This window comes from Lepidochelys kempii, chromosome 3 (genome assembly GCF_965140285.1).
Source record: "Lepidochelys kempii isolate rLepKem1 chromosome 3, rLepKem1.hap1, whole genome shotgun sequence".
In the NCBI taxonomy this organism is placed as follows: Eukaryota; Metazoa; Chordata; order Testudines; family Cheloniidae; genus Lepidochelys; species Lepidochelys kempii.
The window spans coordinates 98,583,218-98,609,392 of NC_136382.1; the positions used below are offsets into that span (position 1 = coordinate 98,583,218).

General features: G+C 41.6%; 1 protein-coding gene across 1 annotated transcript in view; it reads right to left on the reverse strand.

Moving 5' to 3' along the window:
• The window catches only part of THEMIS (thymocyte selection associated), a 112,159-nt gene that overhangs the window by 67,674 nt on the left and 18,310 nt on the right, over positions 1-26,175 (reverse strand). Inside the window, exons 2-4 of the mRNA XM_073335191.1 lie at positions 22,811-22,969; positions 13,784-14,242; positions 12,148-13,193 (exon numbers count right to left, since the gene is read on the reverse strand). Coding sequence (XP_073191292.1) covers positions 12,148-13,193; positions 13,784-14,242; positions 22,811-22,969 — 1,664 coding nt within the window. The remainder of the gene's footprint in view (positions 1-12,147; positions 13,194-13,783; positions 14,243-22,810; positions 22,970-26,175) is intronic.

The window sequence follows — 26,175 nt, forward strand, 5'->3', positions numbered from 1 at the left end:
TTTAAAAAAGAGACTTTTAATCCAATATTGCTCTGACTGAACAAAACAACCAGTTTTGAAATGACTATAGATTCAAAGCCATATAAAAGGACTTCATTGCATTCTGCAGAATCACCAAACACCTGAAGTACAAATGGAGGGACCCTTCAGTAGGATGCAGACAGAAAGCTCTTCAATGAGGCTGCCAGCCCATCAGCAGCAGAGAGAAGAGCAGCTCAAACTAGGACATTCCCTGCAGAATGGTGCAGTCTCCCACAATGGTTAGGAGGCTCTTGGTTTTAGCTACTCTCTCATGGGCCCCAAAGTAGCACATGCCTGACTTCCAATGGCATGACTTCCATTGGCCGGGTACGGTGAACCGCGGCCATTGGGAGCTGCAGGGGGGCGTGCCTGCGGACGGTCAACGTAAACACAATGTCTTGCGGCCCACCAGCGGATTACCCTGATGGGCCACGTGCCAAAGGTTGCTGACCCGTCATAGAACCTTCATCCTTTCATTTCCTTAGTCCATAGGTCTTGCCATTCCTTTGCAAGCTCCTCCATGGCCACACTTTTAAAGCCCTGTTTACTTAAGGGTATCTTAATATCCACTCCCTCATTTTTTAGAGCATGTTTTGCTGCTGTCAGCCATTTCACTTCCAGGTATTCCAATGGCTATTCCAGGAATGGGAATGGGAATTCCAGGTATTCCATGGTATTGTAACACAGATACCTGCTTAATTCCGTAGTTAAGAACATATTTCACTTACGTCATTTCTGCTTTCTGAAGTCCCTGTTCTGATTGTCATTATGCTTGACAAGGAATCAGATAAAATTACAGCTGCAGCTGGTTGTACATCTCTTATCCATGTTAGTGCGAACATTATCCCCATCAGTTCAGTTGTCAGAATTGTCACATAATTTAATAATATTTTAGATTTCTGCATTCCAAGACTAGGGACACAGAAGACTGTTCCTACTCTACTTGTGCTGTCATCTTTTGATTCATCTGTAGAGACTTGGCAAAGATAGCCCCATTTTTCATAAATAGATTCAGGAATTTCATTCATAATGTGTAGTTTTTTCCTTCTCTCAGTTTTTCCCCCCATACAATTCCAAATCCTCAAACATGGGAATAATTTTCAGCTGTAATTTGATTTCTCATGACTAAAAATGTTTAAGTCTCTCCATTTTTCTTCTTTACATGTCTCCATCCATTTTTTTTAACACAGACAGTATGAGGAAGTCTGTGGCAATCTATATAGTTTTGTCTACTAAGCTCCCACCAATCCTCATAAATCTGTTATGTTCTTCTATTTTCAGGTTCCCCTTTTAGTTTCGCCCAAAAGGTTAGATTAAATAGCTTCATCCTTGGATTTATAGCTGCTTCTCCAGTGGCTACTTTCAGCACACACCCTGGTGTTGTTATCATTGCACTATGTGCCAATCACAGAGCTTGGATGCAGAGCAGTTCCAAGTTTCGAACAGTTGTTTTTGAGGCTGAACCTAAAGCTTGGCATCCATAATCTAAAGCTGGTCTTATCAATGCTCTATACATTATCGTCAGTATCTTGTTATCTGCACTCCAGTTTTTTTCAACTACATTTTTAAGTAAGTTTTATATGATATGATCTATGTCACTTTCCCGGTTCATTTTTTTAAAATTAAACATGACTTCTAGGAACAGAAACTTTTGAACTATCTGATTTTTTTCACCATAAAGAAATAAATCCAATTTTTCCTTAATTTCCTTCCTGGATAAAAGCATTCCGTTTGTTTTTGCAAGTGAGAATTTAAATCCTCGATAATTTCCCCACTTGGAAATTGTCTGGTGTGCCTCATTTGTCTTTTCTACAGCTACTTGAAGTCTTTTATGCTTAGTCCACATAGCACAGCCATCTGCACAAAGGAAAATACCTATTCCTGTTTGCACGCTTTCTGGGAGGTGATTCATAATAATGGAAAAAATAATACTGATAATACTCCCTCAGAGAGCTGCATGCCATCAGAGGCTCATTCACCTGCACAGCTACCAATGTGATATATGCCATCGTGTGCCAGCAATGCCCCTCTGCCATGTACATTGGCAAAACCAGACCGTCTCTACGCAAAAGAATAAATGGACACAAATCTGACATCAGGAATCATAACAGTCAAAAACTGGTAGGAGAACACTTCAACCTCTCTGGCCACTCAGTAAAAGATTTAAGGGTGGCAATTTTGCAACAGAAAAGCTTCAAAAACAGACTCCAGTAAGAAACTGCTGAGCTTGAATTAATATGCAAACTAGATACCATTAACTTGGGTTTGAATAGAGACTGGGAGTGGCTGGGTCATTTCACATATTGAATCTATTTCCTTAAGTTAAGTATCCTCACACCTTCTTGTCAACTGTCTAAATGGGCCATCTTGATTATCACTACAAAAGTTTTTTTCTCCTATTGATAATAGCTCATCTTAACTAATTAGCCTCTCACAGTTTGTATGGCAACTTCCCACTTCTCTGTTTGTATATATATGTATCTTACTATAAGTTCCATTCTATGCATCCGATGAAGTGTACTGTAGCCCATGAAAGCTTATGCTCTAATAAATCTGTTAGTCTCTAAGGTGCCACTAGTACTCCTGTTCTTTTTGCGGATACAGACTAACACAGTTGCTACTCTGAACCATGTGTAAGCTTGTAGATTTTTGACGTTCCCTCTATGACTTGTATGATTCTATCACTTAAAAAGTCCCTTATCCACCAAAACATTCTCCTTTTTATTCCAGCTTTGGCTAATTTATAGAGGAGGCCAGGAAGACTTTTACCATGAAGTTCTTTGTCCTTATGCTTTTTTGTACCTCTCTTTGTAATCTGACTATATGGTCATCTTTCTCTTCTGAAGCCACTTTGTACCTCAATTATAATATAATTTTTCTCCAAGTATTCTGCAAGTCTTACATTTATTTTTTCCATGATTTCCCCCACATATGTTGTGAGGGTAATAGGCCTATAAGTGTCAGGCCCTGTACGTACCTTGCCTGGTTCCCTCACTGGTATTACCAGTGCTTGTTTCCATTCTACTGGCAACTGTCTTTTCGCCAGAATATCATTATATAACTGCAAAAGAATCTTTAGACTTCCTTCTGACAAGTGTTGGAGCATTCCATTACTTATATTTAGGGTTAAGATTTTGTCACAGTTATTTTTAGTAAAAGTCACAGGTTGCAGACAATAAAAATTCATGGAAGCTTGTGACCTGTCTGACTTTTACTAAAAATAATGGAGGGGGGGACTGATGAGACAACTGAAGCCTAAGCCCAAGCCACGGCAGCTGGGAGCTCCAGGGGCCCCAACACTCGCAGTGACTGAGAGCTCTGAGGTCTCCCCTCTGCCCCCAGCAGCTGGGAGCCCTGGGTCCCCCCGCTGCCCATGGTGACTGAAAGCTCTGCTCATGGGCTGACAGCTGTGGCCCCACTGCCCTAAGCTGAAGCAGAAAATGTCACAAAGGTCTCTAAAAGTCATAGAATCTGTTACTGATGTAAGCAGTGTCACGATGAGCTCCACCCTGACATCTGGTGGTGAGGTGTGGCAAGTTGTGGAAAAGAACTTTAGGGGCCAATCTCATTTGCATAGGCACACCCACCCCGCCTAGAATGAGGCCATAGCTGCCCAAGTGGTCACTTTGGCTGCTGTGGGATCCCCAGTGTCTCTGTTATTGGGGCAGGAAGAATAAATTGTTATTACCCTGATTATGGGAACTGTGCTTGGAACTGTACTTGGCCTTTTGTTATGATGGAGGGACTCACCATCAACTAAGTAGCACTCACTAGGCAAGGGTCATGGGTTTTAAAACTCTGTGAATTGAGAGAGGCTGGGGACAAGTATTAATACTTGGTGGCGTGGGCCCCTTGGTGAGGGCCTTACATGCTAATTGCACTTCCTCCTCTCTCCACTGTGGAATATCAGAGCTAATTTTGATTCCATTAGGAGTCTAGTTGCAGGCTGCTGAGCTCACTTTGTGCTAATGGTGCACCAGCACTGAGGCTCCCCTACTACAAGCTGAATTCACCAAAGAGCTGAACTGACTAAGAGCTGAAATCACTGAGCGTTGTGTTAAGTAGCGGGGGAGCCTGAAGATATATTGTGGAGCAGTTTGCGGGACGGCTGGAGTGCCTTGTGGACAGGCTGGTGGAGCAGTTTGTAGGACGGCGGGAGCTGCTGGTGGGACGCGGAGCAGTTTGTGGACTGGCTGGTGGAGCAGTTCATGGGACGGTGGGAGCTGCACGAAGGAGTTCGTGGGGCGGCTGGCAGAGCGGAGCGAAGCAAAGGCCTATGGAGCTGTGGGGCGGTCAGCTTCAGATCATGTAAGGTGCCTCTTAGCCCCGTCCCATCTCCACCCAGGTTGGGAGGTAAAGCTCTGCAGATAAACTTTCAAACTCTGGGGCTGCCCTGACCAGGGACAGAGACTTTTGGGTCATTGGACTTTTGGGACTTTGGGTGATTTGAGGTTGCTGGACTCAAGAACCAAAGGGAAACGGGCATGCCCCAATTTGCTTGGGGTGGGTTTTTTTGCTCGTGGGTTGTGTTATGAATCCTGTTGGTGGTGCTTCCACAACATAATGCCACATTGTTTCTCTCTGTTATTAAAAGGCTTTTTGCTACACTCACACTATATGCTTGCGAGAGGGAAAGTATTGCCTCTTGGAGGCGCCCAGCGGGGGTGGTATATATTTGTCCCAGGTCACTGGGTGGGGGCTCGAACCAGTTTGCATTGTGTTATTGGAATGGATCCCCTAGATAATGAACCCGGCCCTTGTTGCTGCCAACTCTGACGGGCAGAAGGGTTACATTTCCATGACATAATCTTGTCCTTCCTTATATTATCTTTATCTGAAGCTGTATTTTTCCTTTTTCTAGTGGCTAAAATAAGCTCCTGCACACTAAAACTTTTGTTTAACACATGAGCAGCATATTCTCTCCAGCCATTTAATAGTTCACAGTAATCCTCAATAAACCTTCATTTTTTTCACAAAACTTATTTCTTTGATTCATACCACTACTGACCTTTTGGAATTCTTTTCCTAAAATGTCTGCCTTTCCTAAGTTGGAGACCTTAGTTTCATTGCTTCACTGTTTAAGACTTTTACTTCCAATTCCAGTCATTCTTTGAATTTGCTTATATATTTCTGAAAACCTTGAATCTTGGTTCAGTTAACATACATTTCTCCAACTTTCTTTTTTGGTCTGTCTGATAATCCTTTGCACTACCACCTAACATCTTTTATAATTCTTTAAGTCTTTAGTATTCACTATATGTTTGTTTGCTTGGATGCCTTATTACTTTCCTTGATTGCTTATTTGCAATCCTAATTCCACCAGGGAACCGAATTTCTAAGTCGGCAGCAATTTGGTGTTTTGTAGATGGCCTGATCAGCTGCTGCTGTAATTCTTTTTATTACATTGTTATAGAATTCTCCTAGGTTGTCAATTGCACAGCTACTGCATAAATATTCATCATCCTTAATCTTGAAAGGGCCCCAATTAGCTTTTTAAAATTCCAGTTCGAAACTCTTTTCATGTTTTTTGACATTTCTTCAGCCTTGATACCCAATAAGTGTGGGAGGTGATCATTTCCCATTTACTAGCTTATATTATTTGTTGCAATTCCCAGATCCAAAACAGAAGAGGATCCATCCAATCAATTACATCTAGTAGGTGCTCCTGTGTTTAATATTACAGTTATGTATATCAATAAATTGTTCTAAACAGTTACCATTTCAGTCAGTTTTCTTACTTCACCATAGTACATTATGACTATTAAAGTCTCTTCAAATTATCATAGAGTTTTTGACATTACATAATTTTTCTAGTTCCATATTAACTAATTTTTACATGGATTATAAAAATTATATATCTGTATATAAATGATTTTGTTCTGCATAAGAATCTTAATAGCATTATATTCAAAACGTAGTTTCTGCGTATCCATTTTGATGTAGCTAAATCCTCCTCTCCTTTGGTAGCCTCTCGATCCCTCCAGAGTATATCATACCCCCGTAGATTGAATGCAAGTTTACTTATTATCCATCTTTCTTGCATACATATTGCATTAGGCTTTTTTCCCCCAATTTAGAGATGGCTTTCTTAAATTCCGGTCTATGCACTATTAAACCATGCACATTCCAGCTAAGGATCATTAAGATCATGTTATTTAAGCTATTTTATTGCATTCAGTCAAAATCCTGTTAATGCAGTCTATTGAGAGGTTGTCTCTCTTTACATATTTTTCTGCTGCATTTGCTGTGATTTCAAACCTTTGAGGTTTTTTCTCCACCTGCAAGGTGCAATTAATTACTTCTATAATGAACACTATAAACTTCTCTTTACTTACAAGCAATACATCATCTCCCATTCCTCTCATATTCTCCTCCCTGGTCAGAGATGTGTTCTGCTGCACCGAACATCTTTTTTGCTTACTTGCAAATGCATCCGATGAAGTGAGCTGTAGCTCACAAAAGCTTATGCTCAAATAAATTGGTTAGTCTCTAAGGTGCCACTAGTACTCCTTGTCTTTTTGCAAATACAGACTAACACGGCTGCTACTCTGAAACCTTTGCTTACTTGCATATTTTTTTTCTATTTTCTGCAGTGTGTATCTTTTGATTGCCTCTGCATGAGATACTTTGTGAATAGGTTTCATTTTTTGTAATTCTCTAGCTTGTTCTGCTACTGCACATCCTTTATTGCTGCACTGGGTTTTCCCTCGCAAGTACTGCATTTAGGTTCTGTTCCTTCTACACACTTGTCATGGGAGTTATTTCCTCCACATTTGCTGCACCACGTTGTTCCCTTGCAAATGGCTGCCATACATCCAAATCTTTGACAATTAAAGCACCTCACCAGAGGTGCGGGGACTGGGAATATATGGTTTAACGCAGAAAGATTGATAATCCATTTGGATCCTATTGGGAAGCATCCTACCTTTAAGTGTTATATGTACAGTCGTAGATGGCCTTTCCCTCCCTCTCTTACTAAGTAGCCATTTAGCAAACAATACTTTATCTTCACCCATACTCTTTTAGATATTATCCTCAGATTTCATACATAACCCCTCTTACTTCAATCAGGAATTTAGGCCATTGAGAAGTAACTTTCATTTTCCCTAAGGTTGCAGTTTTTAGAAGTTTTTCAGCTTGCTCTTTATGCCTACACTCTATCAATAGATCGCCACCCAGCAATTCTTTTAGTTCTTTGAATGACACCAACACTTCGCTTCATCCATTCTGCCATTCTCAGGGGGTTAACTTCCCCTGTTTTCACATCTTCTGTCTCTGATCTGACAATTACAACATGCTGACTTTTATCCTGTTTTTTTCTTTAATTTCTATGAATTCCTTATTCTTCAAATCCTGGTATATCTAATTTTTTTTAATTTTTCCTGATCCGAGACCATCCCTCATCCCTTGCTTTTTCTCCTTCATAATCCAAGACAATTTTCTCTTTTTCCCCACTGACCCCCATTGTCAGGTTCAATGTTCAGCCTCATTTCAGCTGGGGGCTAGCTGCAGTCCTCCACCCTGCCTCCTCCTCAACTGCCTGCCAGCCAGCTTTCTCTCTCCAGCCATCCTCAGCCACCGCTTCCTCTCTCCACTAGCTGCCCCAGCCAGGCCCCTTCTCCTTTGGTTCTGAGGCATGGCAAGCTCACTCCCTGAGTGTATGACTGCTATCCACTGGATTTCATAGACAGATTATGAAAAAGTCTGTCATCTTTCCCAGGACGATTAAAAATTGGAGAATAGCTTTTTTAATTGGGCCCCATTTTCCTTGCATTCTGTACTGGTGTTGCAAAGAAAATTTTATTACTCCAAGGTTTCTGAGTTTTCCATATAAATATCTCCTTTTACTGGTACAATCTTTACGGGTCCATGGGAGATGATCTATTTTTTCCTCAGACCTTACATATTTTACCTAGTCCATCCTTAAGTTTGTTAGAAATAGATTACTATTTAATCCACAATGACCTGCTAAAATTCTGAATTGAGCCACTTCACTCTCCCTCTCATGTCCTTGGATTATGTAAACATTTCAACTATTGGCCATACTTCACAGATTCCCCCCTTTCCCCCCCCTTCATTTCACATGGACACAAGTTCCTGCCATTCCTTCCTTATCTCATTTTTGATTAAGTGTGTAAATTCAATTTGCTCAGTGGGATCTCTAGGTCAACTTGTTCATGCTCAATAGCATTTTTTGCCTCTTTGGTTGCCTACGCATTGCCAGCAATCCCTACATGTGCCTGGATCCATGCTATTACTAGTCACATCACATTGCACCAATTTGTTTGTTAGCATATTTCATTAAGTATATCATTTCTGTGTAGGGTGACCAGATGTCCTGATTTTATAGGGACAGTCCCAATATTCGGGGCTTTTTTGTTTATATATGCGCCAATTACCCCCTACCCCAATCCCGAATTTTCACACTTTCTACTGGTCACCCTAGCCATTGTATAGTGCCTGCAATCCTGATAAGGAATCAGACAGGAAGGCAACTGGCCATACATGGTAGGCCCAACTTAGTGTTAGCTCAGCCATAAAGACAGAGATAAAGTTAGTTAGCCCTATGGTTTTCTTGAATCCAAATGCAGGCACACAGAAAGCTGTTCCCACTCTACCTGTTGCTTCCCCTTTGGAGCCATCAATATACATTTGACAGTAATGTCCCCACTTATCACAGATATATTGATTTGCTATATCTTGTATTTTTATCATTCTTTTCCCTTTTTTTTATTTTATTATATAATTCCATGTCTATTGCAGAGGGATGGTTTTCCAGTGATAGAGTATTTTCCTATAGCTATAGATTTTGGCCTCTTTTAAGCCTCTCTTTTCACTGGACTAGATGACCTCTCGAGGTCCCTTCCATCCCTATATTTCTGTGATTCTGTGATTCCACCCCAGTCAGGGAGCAGCAGGCCGGTGCAGTTAGAGCCTCCTCCATTTCCCTCTAGTCAGGAAACAAGGGTAAAGGGGCAATTAAAGCTGAATTCCCAGCTAGGGGCTATCAGCCCAACCAGAGCATGACCAGCTGATGGTCACCGACCCAAAGACAGCCTTTCACCCAGATCAGGACAAAGAGCAACCAGGGGCAGAGCCTCCAACAGGCGCCAGAGTTAGCTGAACATCAGCTGGGGAGATGCCAGAGCCAGCTAGGACCAAGGCAATTTCTAGGATCCTAAAGTTCATTCTATGCATCACCCTTATTGGGTTTATGTTCTGCTCATTTGGAGGTTTGTAGTCATTTATGCAAATGAGAAAATGCACAATCATAAAATATGCAGATTAGGCCATTTATCATCTGGGCAAATTTCTGAACCTTCAGATTTAGTAGGTATGTTCAGAAGAAAATTGTAGCCTTCTCCCCCACCCCCCAACTATAATCATCACATGGGCCAAAGCAGGAAAATATCAGCGCAGATCCAGGTACTCTCAAAGGCCTCTTTCTGTTCAGGATGGAGAGATAATACATTCTGTTTGACTCTAAATCTATTATATTAGAGCTTGAGGGTTTGATCTTATGAATAAGGGATATCTACTTGTTTCACCTTTCAAGTAAAAGAGAATTTACAAATCTGTATAGATCTAACATTTTGACTATAATTTATTATTTATTTATTGCAAGCTTTCATAAAAATGTCATTTGCTTAAATGTGTTTCTGTATCCAAGTATTTGAAGTCTGCGGTTGCAGTCACTCACAAATGTAGAAGTGAACCATAATGTATCTCTGTTATTCTAACTGCCTCATCCTAGCTGCAGTAAAACAACATCTCTTGCACGATACTAATCCAGAGTCAGATACCAGCTCATTGTTCTCAGACACATACACACTGGTACCAGTGGGCAGTCTGCCTCCTTCTGATTGGTGGTTCAGTTGCCTATGAAATAGACCTCGGGAAGAGTTCATAGAATCATAGAATATCAGGGTTGTTATCTGGGTTGGAAGGGACCTCAGGAGGTCATCTAGTCCAACCCCCTGCTCAAAGCAGGACCAATCCCCAACTAAATCACCCCAGCCAGGGCTTTGTCAAGCCTGACCTTAAAAATCACAAAGGAAGGAGATTCCACCACATCCCTAGGTAACCCATTCCAGTGCTTCACCACCCTCCTAGTGAAAAAGTTTTTCCTAATATCCAACCTAAACCTTCCCCACTGCAACTTGAGACCATTACTCCTCATTCTGTCATCTGCTACCACTGAGAACAGTCTAGATCCATCCTTGTTGGAACCCCCTTTCAGGTAGTTGAAAGCAGCTATCAAATCCCCCCTCATTCTTCTCTTCCGCAGACTAAACAATCCCAGTTCCCTCAGCCTCTCCTCATAAGTCATGTGTTCCAGTCCCCTAATCATTTTTGTTGCCCTCCGCTGGACGCTTTCAAATTTTTCCACATCCTTCTTGTAGTGTGGGGCCCAAAACTGGACACAGTATTCCAGATGAGACCTCACCAATGTTGAATAGAGGGGAACAATCACGTCCCTCCATCTGCTGGCAATGCCCCTACTTATACCTCCCAAAATGATGTTAGCCTTCTTGGCAACAAGGGCACACTATTGACTCATATCCAGCTTCTCATCCACTGTAACCCCTTGGTCCTTTTCTGCAGAACTGCTGCCTAGTCATTCAGTCCCTAGTCTGTAGCCGTGCATGGGATTCTTCCATCCTAAGTGCAGGACTCTGCACTTGTCCTCGTTGAACCTCATCAGAGTTCTTGAGTTCCCATCCAGTACTTCATACTGCAACATCACACAGGCCTCAGGTCTCCCTACCAATTCTGGAACCCATGCCTTCTGTATATCCCCACTAGCTGGCAGCATGGCTTAATGGATCCTTGCTATTAGGAATTCCCTGCAGCCAGCAGCCGGCTGTGACTCAACCTACACCCCTTACCCCTCCCCCCCCAAAAAAGGGTCAGTGAAGGGGCTTCACCAGCTTGGAGGGAAGACGGAGGAAATCAGCACATCCTCTTAATTTAACACTTGTACCTGAAGGATTCCACAGGACTGGTATCAGAACAATTCCCCCACATCCACTTCTCCCCAGGCCTGCTTGCTCCTTCTGCATAGACCCTCAGGCCCATGGAAAACGATCTGTCCTAAGAACAGAGGCAGAAAATGCTGCCACAGAGGTGAATAACATTCAGCAAATGGGGGGAGAGGCGCAAAGATGTTCCCTTCCAAACGTGGATGCAAAGGGCAAAATATGGCCCTTATTTTTAAAAAAAATGTAAACACATCAATTCCTGTTTGCGTTCCAAGCAGATCATCGTCACCAAGATGTAGCTAGTCACATTCTGGAGACTCAACTGCATTAATAATTAATGTAAAATTAGTCTTTTTTTCCTTTTGGTGGATTTGCATTTGAACAGGAAAGCAAGAGGGGAATGGGAGCTCTGACTAGAGAGACACATATAGTCTGAGCAGGCCCTGTACTTGTTTCCCCGCTGAGACCTCATCGAGTCACCTTTCTGTACATAGCTCTTTCAACGTATAGGAGAAAACCAATGATAAGCACAATTGTTATGGGTTAACTGCTACTAAAAATACTCCAGTATTTGTCCATCTATAATGGGCACTTTTGTATGTGCTCTTTGCCTTGGTGAAATATTGAAACTTCAGTAGCTTTATGAAAATCAATACTTTCCATTCAAAAATCTATTTGCTGTTTGGATACAATGCAAAATATTCAGAACAAAAATATCTCTGTAGAATGTCTATGTGAAAATTTCAAATACAAATTCCGTGATCTCTATCTGAACAAAATTCTCTCTTAATGTATCGAATCAACATGTATTTCCCATTTTTAAGCATTTAGCTGTAATTGCCCAAATTGTCCCCTCACTTATACACCAGTGCAACAAAGGATTATCCAACCCCAAAGCTCTAGGGCCAGATCTTCAACTGGCCACAGATCAATTTACACCAATGGAGGATTCAGACCTCAATGTTAAGTTCTAGTCAAGATGTATAACAGCTCATTTGTCTATCATGTGGGGTTCACTGCCATCTCAAAGGCTGCATGACAATAAATGAGTTTAACATAAAACATAAGCCAACATAAAATGGAAGCAGATTGTGAAGCATCTCAAACATATGACAAAGGATATATAACAGAAGAAATGTCCTACCTTCACAGCATGCAGTGCATCTGACACACTTCGCTCTGGCACAGTGAGAAGAGGTTTTGATTCCAGTGTTGTTGGCTTTTTGGGAGGTCTGGGTGGTGGGTGTAGGGCTTGGTTTTCAAATCTCCTCACCATGTAATATTGTTCTTCACTGATCTCTTCCACAATAGTCCTAGTTGGGGAGGATACAGTTTCGTCAACAGGTTTGCTGAGCAACTGAACAGACATATTTAGACGATACACAGGAATTTCCCAACTGTCTGCAGGATCACCAGCACTGCTGATTAGCAAGTAGGAGTCTGTGATTTCTTCTTCAAGCTGCAGTCCAGGCATAGCAGCCAAGACATCCTCCTCAATGGAGAGATCCCTCACAGACACTTTGACATTAAAGGGCAAGCGGAACTCTTTGCAAAGCTCTGAAAGCTGGTACTGTCTCTTGTCATGAATCACTTCAACAAAGCCACCTTCCATATACATAGGAAGAAGCACTTTCTTATAGGCCTCATTTAGTATTTGTTCACAGGCCAAAACATCTATCACTTTCTTCCTTCCCTGGTATATGACTTCACCAGTCTGGCACTGTTGAACTAGAAACTGGTCTCCAACAGAAACAGAAAACAATTCTGCATGGGGAGAATCAAAGGCTTTAGTTGCTACAACATGAAGCTGCTCCTTGTCACTTCTTGCTATCTCCAGGTCATAGGCAGTTAGAAACTCCCGAGGTCTTCTCTTGAACTTTCCTTTGTAGCTGGCAGGAATTAAAAAGTGTCTTTTGTGGGAATCACTTCTGATCTCAGATGCAAGGATTCTTTTTGCCTGGTACTTTTTGTGAATGACAATTTCTTTCCCAGGACATAATAAATTATAAGGTTGCTGTCTTCCTGTGGGCCCTTCTATAACCTCAGCAACCATCGGAAATTCTTTGCTTGTCCTTTCAAATACATCTTCCATGGATAATGGCTGAAGGAAAGAGCTAATATCATAACCATCTGTTACATCTATGACTTCAATGTCTAGATCAGAGAGGATATGAACTATATCCCTTCGAACTGAAAGGAAAAAGGTAAAAGTCAGTTTTTGTTTTCACACTGATGTTGTAATGAAATATACACACTCCAAGAGACAACTTAAAAAAAACCTCTAAGATGTTGTACAACCATTGTGTCCACAATTTTGCCCGTGTAAACCAATTACAAATGCAAATATTATATCTATTTTACAGATGGCTAAATACAGCCAAAAATTAAATGATTGCCCCATGGTAACACAGTTAGTCAATAAGAGTTTCTGGGAATAGAACCCAGAACTCTTAGTTATCTGCTCCATCTGCTTGAAAAAAAAGTTTCCTCTCTAAAGATAATTTAATAGTAGTATCAGGAAAAGTGATAATAGCAGATTGCAATAAAAAGATACAGAGTCAGTATTTGAATTTGAGGACGAGGGAAGATGGAGAAAAATTCTTCCCCTTCTTTCCCCATTTTTAAACTAGCAGCAGTAGCAAATATGGATATGGAATACCCATCTTCTATCTGTCCAAAACAAGCACTGTCTGTAACAGATATTTTGAGCAGTTTGCATTCAGTTTAGAACACACTGCAAGGCACAGAAGTACAGCTCATTAACTTAGATTTTTACTTACATTTCATCACTCCTTGTACTTCGTAGATTGGTGCTAGAATCAGACAGCCATCAAAATTTTCAGGAAGTGGATTAGAGGAGTCCCATGTATGTAACAGATTGGTAAATTTCACAATCCGGTTTCTACTTTTTGGGATTTTCCATTCAACAATCTCTTTCAGGGTGTAAATATGGTCATCTTCACATTCATAGAACTCTCCTTCTTGTGAGAATGGCAAAATAAACGAGTGAGACTGGTTATCTCTTACCACTCCGCAGTTCACAGTCAGTGTCCCGTTGACCTCTTCCACAGAGTTGAACATGATCTGCTCACCTTGTTTGACGGTGAGATTTGCCAGTTTTATGTCTTCATTGCAATAGAAGCAAGGATGGCCCAGTCGCGTTGGCCCAATAGAAACCTTTCTTGTGATTTCTTCAATGCTGAGATATGGAGTTTTATCAGCCACAATCTTACAAAGACCTAAGAACACAAATGTTGTATTATACAAGGGGACTTGGGAAATATGCAAGCATTCACTGTTACATCAACTTTTAGTTCATGAACCCATGAAGCCAATAAAAACTCGAAATCAAAACAAAACAAAATATTTATCATTTAAAGCATGGTTGTATTGTCAGAAAAGTGGCTCTATGAAAACAGAAAAGGAGTACTTGTGGCACCTTAGAGACTAACAAATTTGTTAGTCTCTATGGTGCCACAAGTCCTCCTTTTCTTTTTGCGAATACAGACTAACACGGCTGCTACTCTGAAACCTGTCTCTATAAAAACAGAATCATGAAGCTTGAGTATTCATTCTCTGAGGATGACATTCAAACCTGTGCAGAAGGCCAGCCAGCACAAGACCTACGCATCACTTAAGTCCCACTTAAATCTGAATGTTAGAGTTTAAATGGGATTTAAGTGATGCATAGTTCCTGAGTTCACTCTTTATGCATGTGTAAATTAAATTCTTAACAGCTTTCGAAGCAAATAAGTTCAATATACAGAGGGAAAGATAATTTTTCTAACTGACTACCCTGCAAAATCAACTCGGATGTGAAAATCAAACAGTATCCTTGACACAATACACAAAGAAGTATTTTTCAGTCTAAATTATTTTCATTTCAGATTGAGGAAAACAACAAACAGGGAAGAATAAATATAAAGTCTCAATGGGAGAAAGTGAGAGAGAGAAAACAGTCTCTCATTCTATAATGTTGCATAGCTGAGCTGAAATACAAAATGACGCTACCCCGGCAACACACAGGAGATTCTTCTACATTAAATGGTGCAGCAAACAAAACTGAAAGGAGATGTCATTTAGTGACATAGCTATATAGCCCAAATGTTCTTTCAGGCTTTTGCATTTCCACCTGGAATGAAGATTATGCAAGTGGACTGTAGCTGAAGTTTTGTTGATGATTCGTGACATAGAATAGAATCCTGCTTCATGTACAATAGCTTTGTTGGCTTTGGAGAGTGTGCAGGAGTAAACACTTCCCCTCCCGCCCCCCCGTCGGTAAAGTGAGCTGATGTGACTCAGACAAACAAACAACAACATTGAGTAAAAACATTTTTATAGTGTCACTTTTCTGACCATCACTACGCTACGGCCCCATCCCTTCCAGCACGTACACAAGTGCTTAATTTTACACAGTCAATGACTTCAAAGTTAAGCACATGCATGTTTCCAAGGTAGAGTAGGGTTTAAAATTTTCTTCACAACATTTGATCCAATGACAGTATTCCCTTTCATCTCTGGTTTTTTTTCTTTGCTGATCACTGAAATATTATCACACTCTGCTGCTACTGGTACAATTGGAGTGTAAATCACAGAGGATTATGAGAAACTTGATCCATGCCTCTAAGATAGGAAATCAATGTTTTTATCAACATCTTCATGTTAACAAAAGAAACCCTCCCATGATAAAACCAGCAGCAAGTGAAAAAGAGAATTAAAATGCTTAGGCATTACAGTGAGGAGTAAACAACGAATCTTGTCAACTTCCGGATGAAGTATTCTCTCTTAGAAGCCAGATTTGTGCCCTTGTGGAACTGGTTGTGGGGTGCAACCTCCAAATCCCATCTGAGGCTCCATGGGAAATGTGAAGTCCAGAGAATAGATCCCAAGACATTCATGTCAGCTTAGGAACTGTACTATCATTGGCTGCACTTGCCATGCTCTATGCCAGCTTGAAGGGTGGACAGCACAAAGAGGAGATGATGTTTCTCTTAGTTTAGAAGCAATACTTTTACTCCCCAAGCCCAAATAGAACACTTCTAGTTCCAGCATCCCTCACCAATTCTTACATGAAGGATAAAATAATAATAATCAGTTTCTTTGCTTCACCAAAAGGCAAATTGATTTATCGCCCCACCACACACCTGATCATGAAAACTAAGCCTTATAGGACAAATCCAGACCTGGAACTCTGTTGTTCTCAGTGTAGTTTCACATACTTATACAAAAACCGAATTTGGTCCTCAATGTTCACACTAATTATCTTTTTTCATACAGTTCAGTGACTTAGAGAGTAATTATTGATCTATATTAAAACAAACAACCAAAAACGCCCCCTCCACTGGATTATAAAAGCAAGGGAGAAGAATGTGCCGTAGCATGATTAATAGTACAGGCCACCAGATGGATGACTCCAGTATTTAGGCACTAGAGCAGCATGGTTTATCATGAGGTAATTGCAACTCTGAAGTATTACAAGGCAGAGGCTGCATATGTGCTTCTCTAATCCCTAGGGGCACTATTAATTCGTGTTAATCATGCCCTTGGGAACTGTCTTGTTAGAAGTCCATACAGCAAGAAAAACGTGTACATTTATATATTTGTGACTGTTTTCCTAGATGAAGTGGACAGTTTAGAGAACTGAACAGAGCGGTTTCGTTAAGCTGTGTGATTAAGCTATCTTTTCACAAGATTCAGCAGTGATAACATTGCCTCATACAGACTCTTGAATAATAGTTATCCTGTGGTTTTTTTGGACAGCCATAGCAAAACGCCAATTTCCCAGAAACTATAACTACATTTAATAGGTTATTCTAGGACAAATTTTCAAAAGCAAATACCTAGGTTGTGGCTGCAAAATATGCATCAGTCCAAATTAAGTGGTAATTGCAAGCAAATGTGCACTCTCAGAATCACGCCATCCTCCCCCAATAAGGTGGCAAGGCTCTTTCCTTCCCACAAAAAACACAGCCAAACAGACCAAAAGCTCAGGCAAGAGCCTTCCCCAGCCCATCTCTTCTAGGGTGACCAGACAGCAAGTGTGAAAAATCGGGACAGGGGGTGAGGGGTAACAGGCACCCATATAAGACACAAAGTCCCAAATATCAGGACTGTCCCTATAAAATTGGGACATCTGGTCACCCTAATCTCTACTCACTTCCCATTGGGACCACACAAGAGGTATTGCAATCCTATGCTTAAAATGAAATGCCCACTGTCCCCGGTATGGAGAAAAAGAAGGGACAGGGTGTCCCACAATGCAGCTTGGCACAGTAGGAAGTGCATTTCCATGAGTTCTCCACCTCCTGAGTGATTCTACACCTCCCTTCCACACCAGAGGTGCTGTTGTTCTCCCCCCACTCTCTGTGCCCTTCGTCTCGGAAGCACCAGGTGGATAATCTCCAAAGTCAATCTTAGCAAGCAGTCAGTTCATACAGCAAGGTGGGGGTAATGAGCCAATTGCAGCCTTGGGTGCTCAGCCAAAGATCTAGTGTAACAGTGAATTCGTTTTTGTCACAGAATCACTTCAGTGTGATCATTGCTTCACTATGACAAACTTGAGTCTTCACGTTGCAATGTGCGTATAGCAGTTATGGCCTTTCACTCTAAAGGGAGCTTCACTAAGCTCCTGTGTACACTTCAGCTTGTAACTGAGTTTATAACCAGTTAGGCGCATGGTTGGCTCTAAGCATGGATTGTATCCACATACAACATGATTAATACTCCAGTAGCACCTATGATAACTAACAGAAGTGTGCCCTTGCCAGAAACCCGCCTGGTAAGGATCTGTCTGGTTTAGTGTAGAGACGGAGTCACTAACAGTGCCTGTATGGCTGGCTTTTACAATCCTAGTTCTTCACAGCCATACTAAAACTTTCCAGAGTTCACTGCCTCCTGTGCCTCTGCGTATACATCTCCTCTGGACACTCTGTCCACGGCGGAAGCATTGTGGGAAAGCTATCAGTTTTTCCCAGAATGCCCTCATTCCAGCATGGTTGGTGTGAAGGCACAAACATAGCTAAGATATGGACCTTGTGTACACTACAAAACGGGGCTATGTTTGAACATGGTTGTAAGTAATTGAGTTAGTTAACATAATGCTGATCACAACTTAGTTGTCAGTACAGACCAAGAAAAATGGGATTCAACATTGGGTCAGTTAACAGTGATTAAACCTTGGTTTTAACATTAAGGAAGGGCTGTGCTTGAGGGGGATTCCCCTAGGTAAGGCGAATCCACAGTTGCCCATTAGGGTAGCTTTCTAGTTGCAATGTCTGAGCAGCAGAAAGGGGTTTCAAAGGTCTGACCCTTAATTTCTGTAGCATGTGACATAACTAAGGGTTTAATAAGGGTCACTATAATTTATAGCACCATTGCTATGCATTTAAAGAAGTTACAAGTAAGCAGATCTCCATATAGTATGTCCAAAAAGTATCGTGTTTGCAGGGATGTGGTCCTGATGAGTGAGTAAGTCACAAAGACAACACTAGTATCCAGCCAATGTTCCAGGCAAGTAAGCTGCAGGAGCAAGATGGGCATTATCCCCCTGTAAATGTTGGGGATGAGGGGAACAGGGATATCATTCCTATGAAAAGTTTTTGAAAAAAATACAAGCTATTTCAATATGTTGTATTCCAAAGGCAAAAGCTATGCTCTTCAGGAGTATCTTTATAAACTAGGATTAAAAGTCATCTCTGTCTGGGAATTCTTTGGCAATATATAGGGAGTCGGAAAGGATCGTCACCACAAATAAAGAGATCCCTTTCCCCTCTATCAGTCTGAGACGGAACTTAGTGCTATGTTAAATTTCCTGGGACTGCTGAGCTATTTGGAATTCAGCTTTGGTACCATGAAACTGATGAATATCCTCATGTCAAAAAGCAGGTTTTATATGAATCAGTAATTAATACCCTTTAATCATACAAAACTAGAGATCCAATTAGCCCCTTGGGTTCATGCTCCGTCAGGGTTGGGAGGAGAAAAATCTTTATCTTTCATTCTGATGGTTTTCTTAATTTTGGTAACAGCATGCTCGAGCAGACAGCTAAAAGAACTATGTGGACTTGTGCATGTTGCTCCTATACTGATTATGCCCGTGAATTAAATGTTATCTAGTAACCACCTGCTTGTGTTTGAGTATGTAAGGTTCCATATGTCTCTCTCTCTACAGATAAGAGGTAAATATTAAAATTTTTATTATTGTGTGAAGAGTGAAAACAATAGCAATCCTTCTTTAGCTGGCATTGTATGCACTGATGATTTCTGATAATGCTTTGCTTGCTCTGATATATTTGTTCATTTTTTTTACCAGGATTTTTTTTAAAATCTGTTATCCACGGCTATCCAGAACCTTATTAAAATCATTATAAATTACATTATTATAAATTACAATCCAGATGTTTTTCATACTTAACATAGCAACAATTCCTCATGAGAAAGAGACATACGATAAAGTTAAGTTTCTAAATTTCAGACGTTGAGGCTGAGTGCAAAAAAGTGTCAATAGACCTTTTTTTCCATCCATGTCATAAAAAATGGCTGGATCAACTTCACTTAGACTCTCTAAATATAATCACATTTTGGCAGAAATCAAGGCATGTACATTTCCCAGAAGGGAACTTTTGGGGCTGGGAGAAAGTTACAAGCAATGGAAAGTACAAGTTTAGAATGCATTTGCAAATATATTGGCCAAGGCCCTCCACTGAACTCAGTGGCATTTCTCTATTATAAGTGAATAACCAGAATTAGGCTTAATCCCAGCTCTGCCATTGATATACTGTGTTATTTTTGGCAAGTTACATCTCTACGTACCTCAGTTGCCCTTAGCTAAAATGGGGATAACCATGCTAACCTCTTTTTGTGAGAATGCTAATCAAGATTATTATTAAAAGGAAACTATTACAGGTCTTCGTAAAAAGAAAAGGAGTACTTGTGGCACCTTAGAGACTAACAAATTTATTTGTAGCTCACAGAAGCTTATGCTCAAATAAATTTGTTAGTCTCTAAGGTGCCACAAGTCCTCCTTTTCTTATTGCGAATACAGACTAACACGGCTGCTATTCTGAAACTATTACAGGTCTTGTGAGCAGTCAGAGAATCTACAAATACGTATGCAGACTAAAGAGCACAAAGAAAACATTAACAGTAGGACCAAGTTCAGGTGTCATGAAATCTGTCAGCCTTCACCAAGTTGTTCATGATGAAAAGAGTAGTTCAGAAATATTTGCTGGATGTAGCTATTCAAGCGACTAACATAACGGCATAAGATTTTTTTTGTCCAGTGTGTGAGCACAGAAAGAATAGACTGATCCTCTGAAGCATGAAAGGACAGATTAGAATGAGGATAAAATGAAATAACATAGATATGAACTCATGTTTTCAGTAGTTTTTGCTAATACCAGGGTCAAATTAGGCCTTTATCAGGAATCAGATTTTCCAGAAAAGAAATAAGGAGTTCTACAGAGTTGTGCAGACAAACACCAGAAATGTTCACAAAGAAAAAGAGCAAAAATTATTTAAAGCCAGTGGGCCTGATTCTTCTCTCAAATGCATCAATTTTTTACCAGTCTAATTCTCTTAACTTGGATGGAGTTGCTCCTCATTTACACCAGCACAAAGAGAGAGGATAAGCAGGCTCATGGGGTGCAAATGATAATTCACAATGAATGGCACTTGAAAAGAACATAACAAAAAGTTTGCTCTTTTCCACAAGGAGCCAGAAGACTGCTAGAAGCACAGCACAAGAGTTCTGGTGAACTAAATAATATTTCTTCCAAAATAAGCCAATGATAGAGTTTTAGAAAGGAACTGTAACTCAAATACAGCATAGACTTTTATGTGCTGTGAGGGAAAGTAAGCCAAGAACATTTAACATAATTTCATTCAGGCCAGAATTTTAGAAAAGGAAAAAGTGTATAGTCAGACAATAATGGCAATGAGTGGGACTGTTTGGTGTTTTACAATTGAATCTTTTTTTATAGAAGAAAAAAATTAGACCAGTGAAGCAAATTTTCAGTACAGTGTACACCAGAAGAGATCCCAAATGCAGGTATATAATGCGTTTTCTCTCTTAGACTAACAAGAGGCTTCATCGTTACCTTTACGCTGCTGAGTTTAGCACAACCCATCACCTAGGGTGTGACCGTGCAAAGTGGTGTTAGTAGATATGAGTTCAGTCTCACAAGGCTCAACATAATGGATTTATGTTTCCAATGGAAATTGATTTTCTTTCCTGTCTAAACCCAAGTTCCTTTCTCAAATAGACTGGTTGAATGAGTTTTCAGATCTCCCTGAAGATTGGAGTAGAGTCAGAGCAATCATAGAATCTCAGGGTTGGAAGGGACCTCAGGGGGTCATCTAGTCCAACCCCCTGCTCAAAGCAGGACCAATCCCCAATATTTGCCCCAGATCCCTAAATGGCCGCCTCAAGGATTGAACTCACAACCCTGGGTTTAGCAGGCCAATGCTCAAACCACTGAGCTAGACCCTCCAGGATTAAATTCAGCTCTGGTGTAAAAGGATGCAACTCTCTAACACCAAGTGTAAATTTGATTCCCTGAATTCAACCGGTGCCAGTACTGACTACCCCATGCATTTAAAACACAAGTCAGATCCCCCCAAAAACATGAGACTGACTTAAAAAGCACAAGACTTTCAAGCTCTGGCTCCCAGTCCAGTTGCCTAGTGTGTCTCATTGCCCGCTCCCTGATCCCGTCTCTTAGTCTTGCCGCTCCCACTGACCCCCGAGTTTCCACATCAGCCCTTGTTTCACAGTCACTCCCAGTGTTCCCCCTGTCATCTCCCAGTACGAGTTACAATTCCCTCCCCTCCCCCTCCACCAAGTCCCATTTTTAATCTACTTCCTCCACTGCCCCCCTTGCCCCAGGTCCAGGTCCAATCCCTTCTGAATTTGAATCTGGCTGCTTCCTCCTCCACTGTGCCTGGGCCCCCTCAGTGGCGGCGCTAAGAGCACAGGAGAGACAGCCTCTCTGCTCTAGTTCTGGTTCCTGGCACTAGAACAGCCCATAGCAACTGGGAATAGTAATTGCAGAGTGCCTGGGATGGAGTGTGTGTGGTCTGATGAGCATGTAGGAGCTATGAAGGGCTTGAATATGGTCACCAGAGATGGAATCTTTGGGAAGTGCAGCTGCCAAACTCTAAGAAGTCTCTTCTGAGCATGTGTGAGCTTAGCTTTTTCAGAGGCTGCTAACTTGGCCAAATGTTGGTGCTGCTTCTGTGGGGAAAAAACACAAGATCCATCCCTGAGGCAAGGGCCACGCTTGCCAAATTTCAAGTCCCTGATCCAAAGCGCGGGGACACCAGAACTTCTCAACCAAACAGTAGTAAGAATTTTTTTCAACATTGACAAAACACCGTATTTTCCCCTAATCTCATTCTCAGAAATGGCTGAACCATTTTTGCAGACGCCAAAAATAAATAAATAAATATTAGCCTCAAGAAGACACCTGGCATGGAAAATTTCAGCCCAAACAGTTGAAGTCTGGCATAGTCATAAGTAACTGAAAACAGAGTTTGATGATGAGTCTTCTGTTGGACAACCTTAGGTATAAGCAGTGTTACCAGCTCCACTTTTAATATTATTATTTCTTATTCAAGCATGAGAGTCCCGCAAAGTAAAATGTAGAAATTAGTTTCTTTTATCTAGTGCCATCTATTATGACTGTATTTTTTGGCATCCTAGTGGGTACCTCAACAGACATCATCATGTACATCATAAGAATAGAACAGATAAAGGTGATAATGGGGTTTATAAAACTTCAGTAACCTATATTCATGAAATACTGTACCTGGAAAATTCAGGGGCAATTCAATTCTGGCTGAGCACTGGTCGTCTTCATTACTCTCGCAGATGCTTGCAATGATCTTATTAACTTTGAACCCAGTAACTTTAATCAATTCTCCGGTTGGCAGGCAGCATTCATTTCCAAACATTTCATAAACGGAGCCTTAGGAAACACAAAAGGAAAGGAAAGATGGTACACAAGTTTTAAGCACGATTTAAAATACCCGTATTGCTTTTCTTGGAATATTTCCTTCTGCATAGACACTAAAAGCCATTTAAATCAGTTATGTGAAACTTACATGATCTTCTGCAACTACGTGGTTTTCATTCTCCCTCTCAATATTACAGACCCTGCCGTCAGGTTTTTTCCCTAGTTTTTTTCCCCCTTCGGTATAATTTCTGACCAAAAGATCAAAATCAATCTAAGATCAAAGTTTACTCTATTGGGATATAGGGTATATACAAGAAGCTATATGGGATAGGATCCTAGTATTTCCTATAGGATACATAATATTAAAAAGAATGGAGTTTCCTCTCCATGGGCCTGATACAAAGACTATTGAAGTAAAGGGAAAGCTTTCTTTTGACTTCAGTGCACTTTGGATCAGCTGCATCGGTGCATGTAGTCCATGTAGTTCCCAATAGCATTTTAACATACCATTATGAAGAGAAAAGAGCCTAAAAAGATCAGCCCTTCAATCTTTTTACATTGAAATAGAATGGTCTCAGCCAGTCAGAGAGTAGGAATATCATACAATCTGGACCCACAACTGCACAGTAAATTTCAGTAGCAGTGCAGAACACAAATCTCTGTACTCTGATTTTTACCACTGCCTGCAGAACTCATCAACCTGGTGGCCACTATATGGGGAAGGACCATCTCAACTTCACAGCTATATCAAAAATACTACCTATTAGCAGTGTCATTCTCTTCTTAGTGACTCAAGGTTGAATCCAAGTCATAACCATATCCTGGGCTAATAAACACCTCTCACTCAGTACAGGGTTTTGTAGTGAACTCATAGATAAGCTGCAGTCTCAAGGTGTCGTTGTTTAAGAACTCAGTGATGAAACCATGCACTACCATGAGTGGTCCCATTGAAACCTATGGTGCTCCTCTTGGTAATAAGCACTACATTTGGTAGTAGGTGATTGCAGTATTGAGCCCTAAGAGGAGGATAAAAGCGCAATCTAAAATAAGATACATTGGAGAAGTGGCAGCATCTCCATAATTAAGGCTATATTCAGTGTTCCCTTAGAAATGAAGGTTCCCCTACACTTCTCACTGGGAATATGAAAGCCCACTGAAGCGGTGTGAGCTGTCTCCCAAAATAATTTCCAGGAGCTGAGGAGAGTCCAGAAAAAGAGCTCTCCCTACGTTCTTTAGCACATATTGGGCGAGCAGAGGAAATAACACTTCCCCCACCCCCATGGACCTGGGTTCGAGGTATGAAGGGGGTGTCTTCACTGGAGTGTGTCACTAGGACTTCTGGGGGCATATCCCATGGTTCTTTGCGCTGCTGCAGGCTTAGCCATTCTATGGTTCTTGCCCAGTGAAATATGGGAAACCTTGTCTTTTCCTTCTGGGCATATGGGGGGGGCTGGGTAGAATGATGGGAAGGCATTGGGGGACTAAGAGCACTTGCTTACTTCAGCCTGCATCCTCACTGTCGAATGCATGGGTTACCAGCCACCCTGACAGCCTCACGCAGGCTTGAGCCTTATCTACACCCCCAGCCACGCCATGCTTTGGAACGAAAGCACCACCAAAGTCAGCCAAGAGGGTGTGGATGGGAGACGGTTTACGGGTAACACCTGAGTAAGAGCCAGGGTGAACTTTGCAGTGAAAACATACCGAAAGAAACCATTCTATTCCCAGTAACATCCTCATCTTATGGGGTGCCTTCAGAGGCAGCAAGGCGAGGTTGCTCCTGTACTGTACTTCTCCAGTGATTACAGGATTGCAGTCCTCAGATACCTCCTCACAGGGAGCATGTGCAGGACTGATTTTCTGCTCCCTGCAAGGAGAAGCAGGATGAAGCAGTATTTTCTCTCTTCACGTAGAACAGGGAAGTACATTTACACTCACACAGCACCGAGAGAGGGTGGGGATTGCAGTGCTGCCAGGACTTCCTCACAGTGAATCCCCCCCTGCGATGCAGAGGGCCATTCTACTTTGCTTGTAGACTCTGCAGGCAGGGACTGTCTTTTTGTTACATGTTTGTACAGGGCTTAGCACAATGGAGTCCTCATCTATGGTTATGGTCCTTGGAAACTACTGCAACCCAAACAACAATCTGGCGCAAGCTGGTGTAGTTTATGCCTCCCTGAGCCACGCTCAGTTAATCTGGCCCTAAATATATAAGACCAGGAAAGTCACTGCCCTGATTCACTATAAAAGAACAATTTGTCTTTCTTACGGCAAAAACTGAATCCTGTCACTGCTTGCATCCCTAGCAATACCGTATTGACTAACACAGCTACTACTATACGCCCTGCTGGACCTCTCTGGGTTACAGTGGCTGATGCTCCAATGACCACATGAGGAAGTGTCAGAGCTCTCCTTGCTTTAGCTGTGCTCCATAGGCACATGTTAGAGAGAGCGAGATGAAACAGCCGTGAAAATGGTAATCCTCTTTATCTCATGGAAAAAACCTCACCACCCTTCATATACAGTACAGTATACAGATAATAACATCACTGATTTTGATCAGAAAAGGTAAATCCCAGAGGACACAGCATGAAAGAACACTTCGGGGGTATTGGGTTTAGTGTGCGGGTGCTGGTCTTTGGTGTACAGAAGGTCAGACTAGATGATCTGATGGTCCCTTCTGGCCTTAAACTCCATGACTCTGGATTACAGTCCACATGGAACTATGTACACTGAATTCTATTATTCTCTCCTGCACATTAGCCACTGGACCAACGGGTCCGTGACCAATTGGGGGCCTTGGAAAATTGGGCGCCCCCATGTCCCAACCCTTCTCCCCAGCAGGAGCGCCAGGTGTGGGGGCGGGGCAAGCCCCAGCGCCCTTACCCCATTTCCCGGCAGGAGCGCTGCGGTGTTGGGGGAGGAGGAAACTGCAGGCAGAAGGAGTGGAGAGGGGCCCCCACTTGCTCTGGCCCAACACCCCACCAATCCATAATCCACCTCTGACCCTCTCCCACAAAATGAATCTATGATGAATGCGCTAGTAAAAGGGAGCACATTGTTCATTGTATCTTCTTTATTCATTGAAGCTTTAGGGCTAGATTCTCTGCTGCACCCACTTTTCCAAACTATGTAAGTTGGCAATAGCCCCCAACAGACCAACTACCAGCTGAGAATAGCTGGACTGTAGTGGTGCTCCAGCCACAACCCTCTAAAGT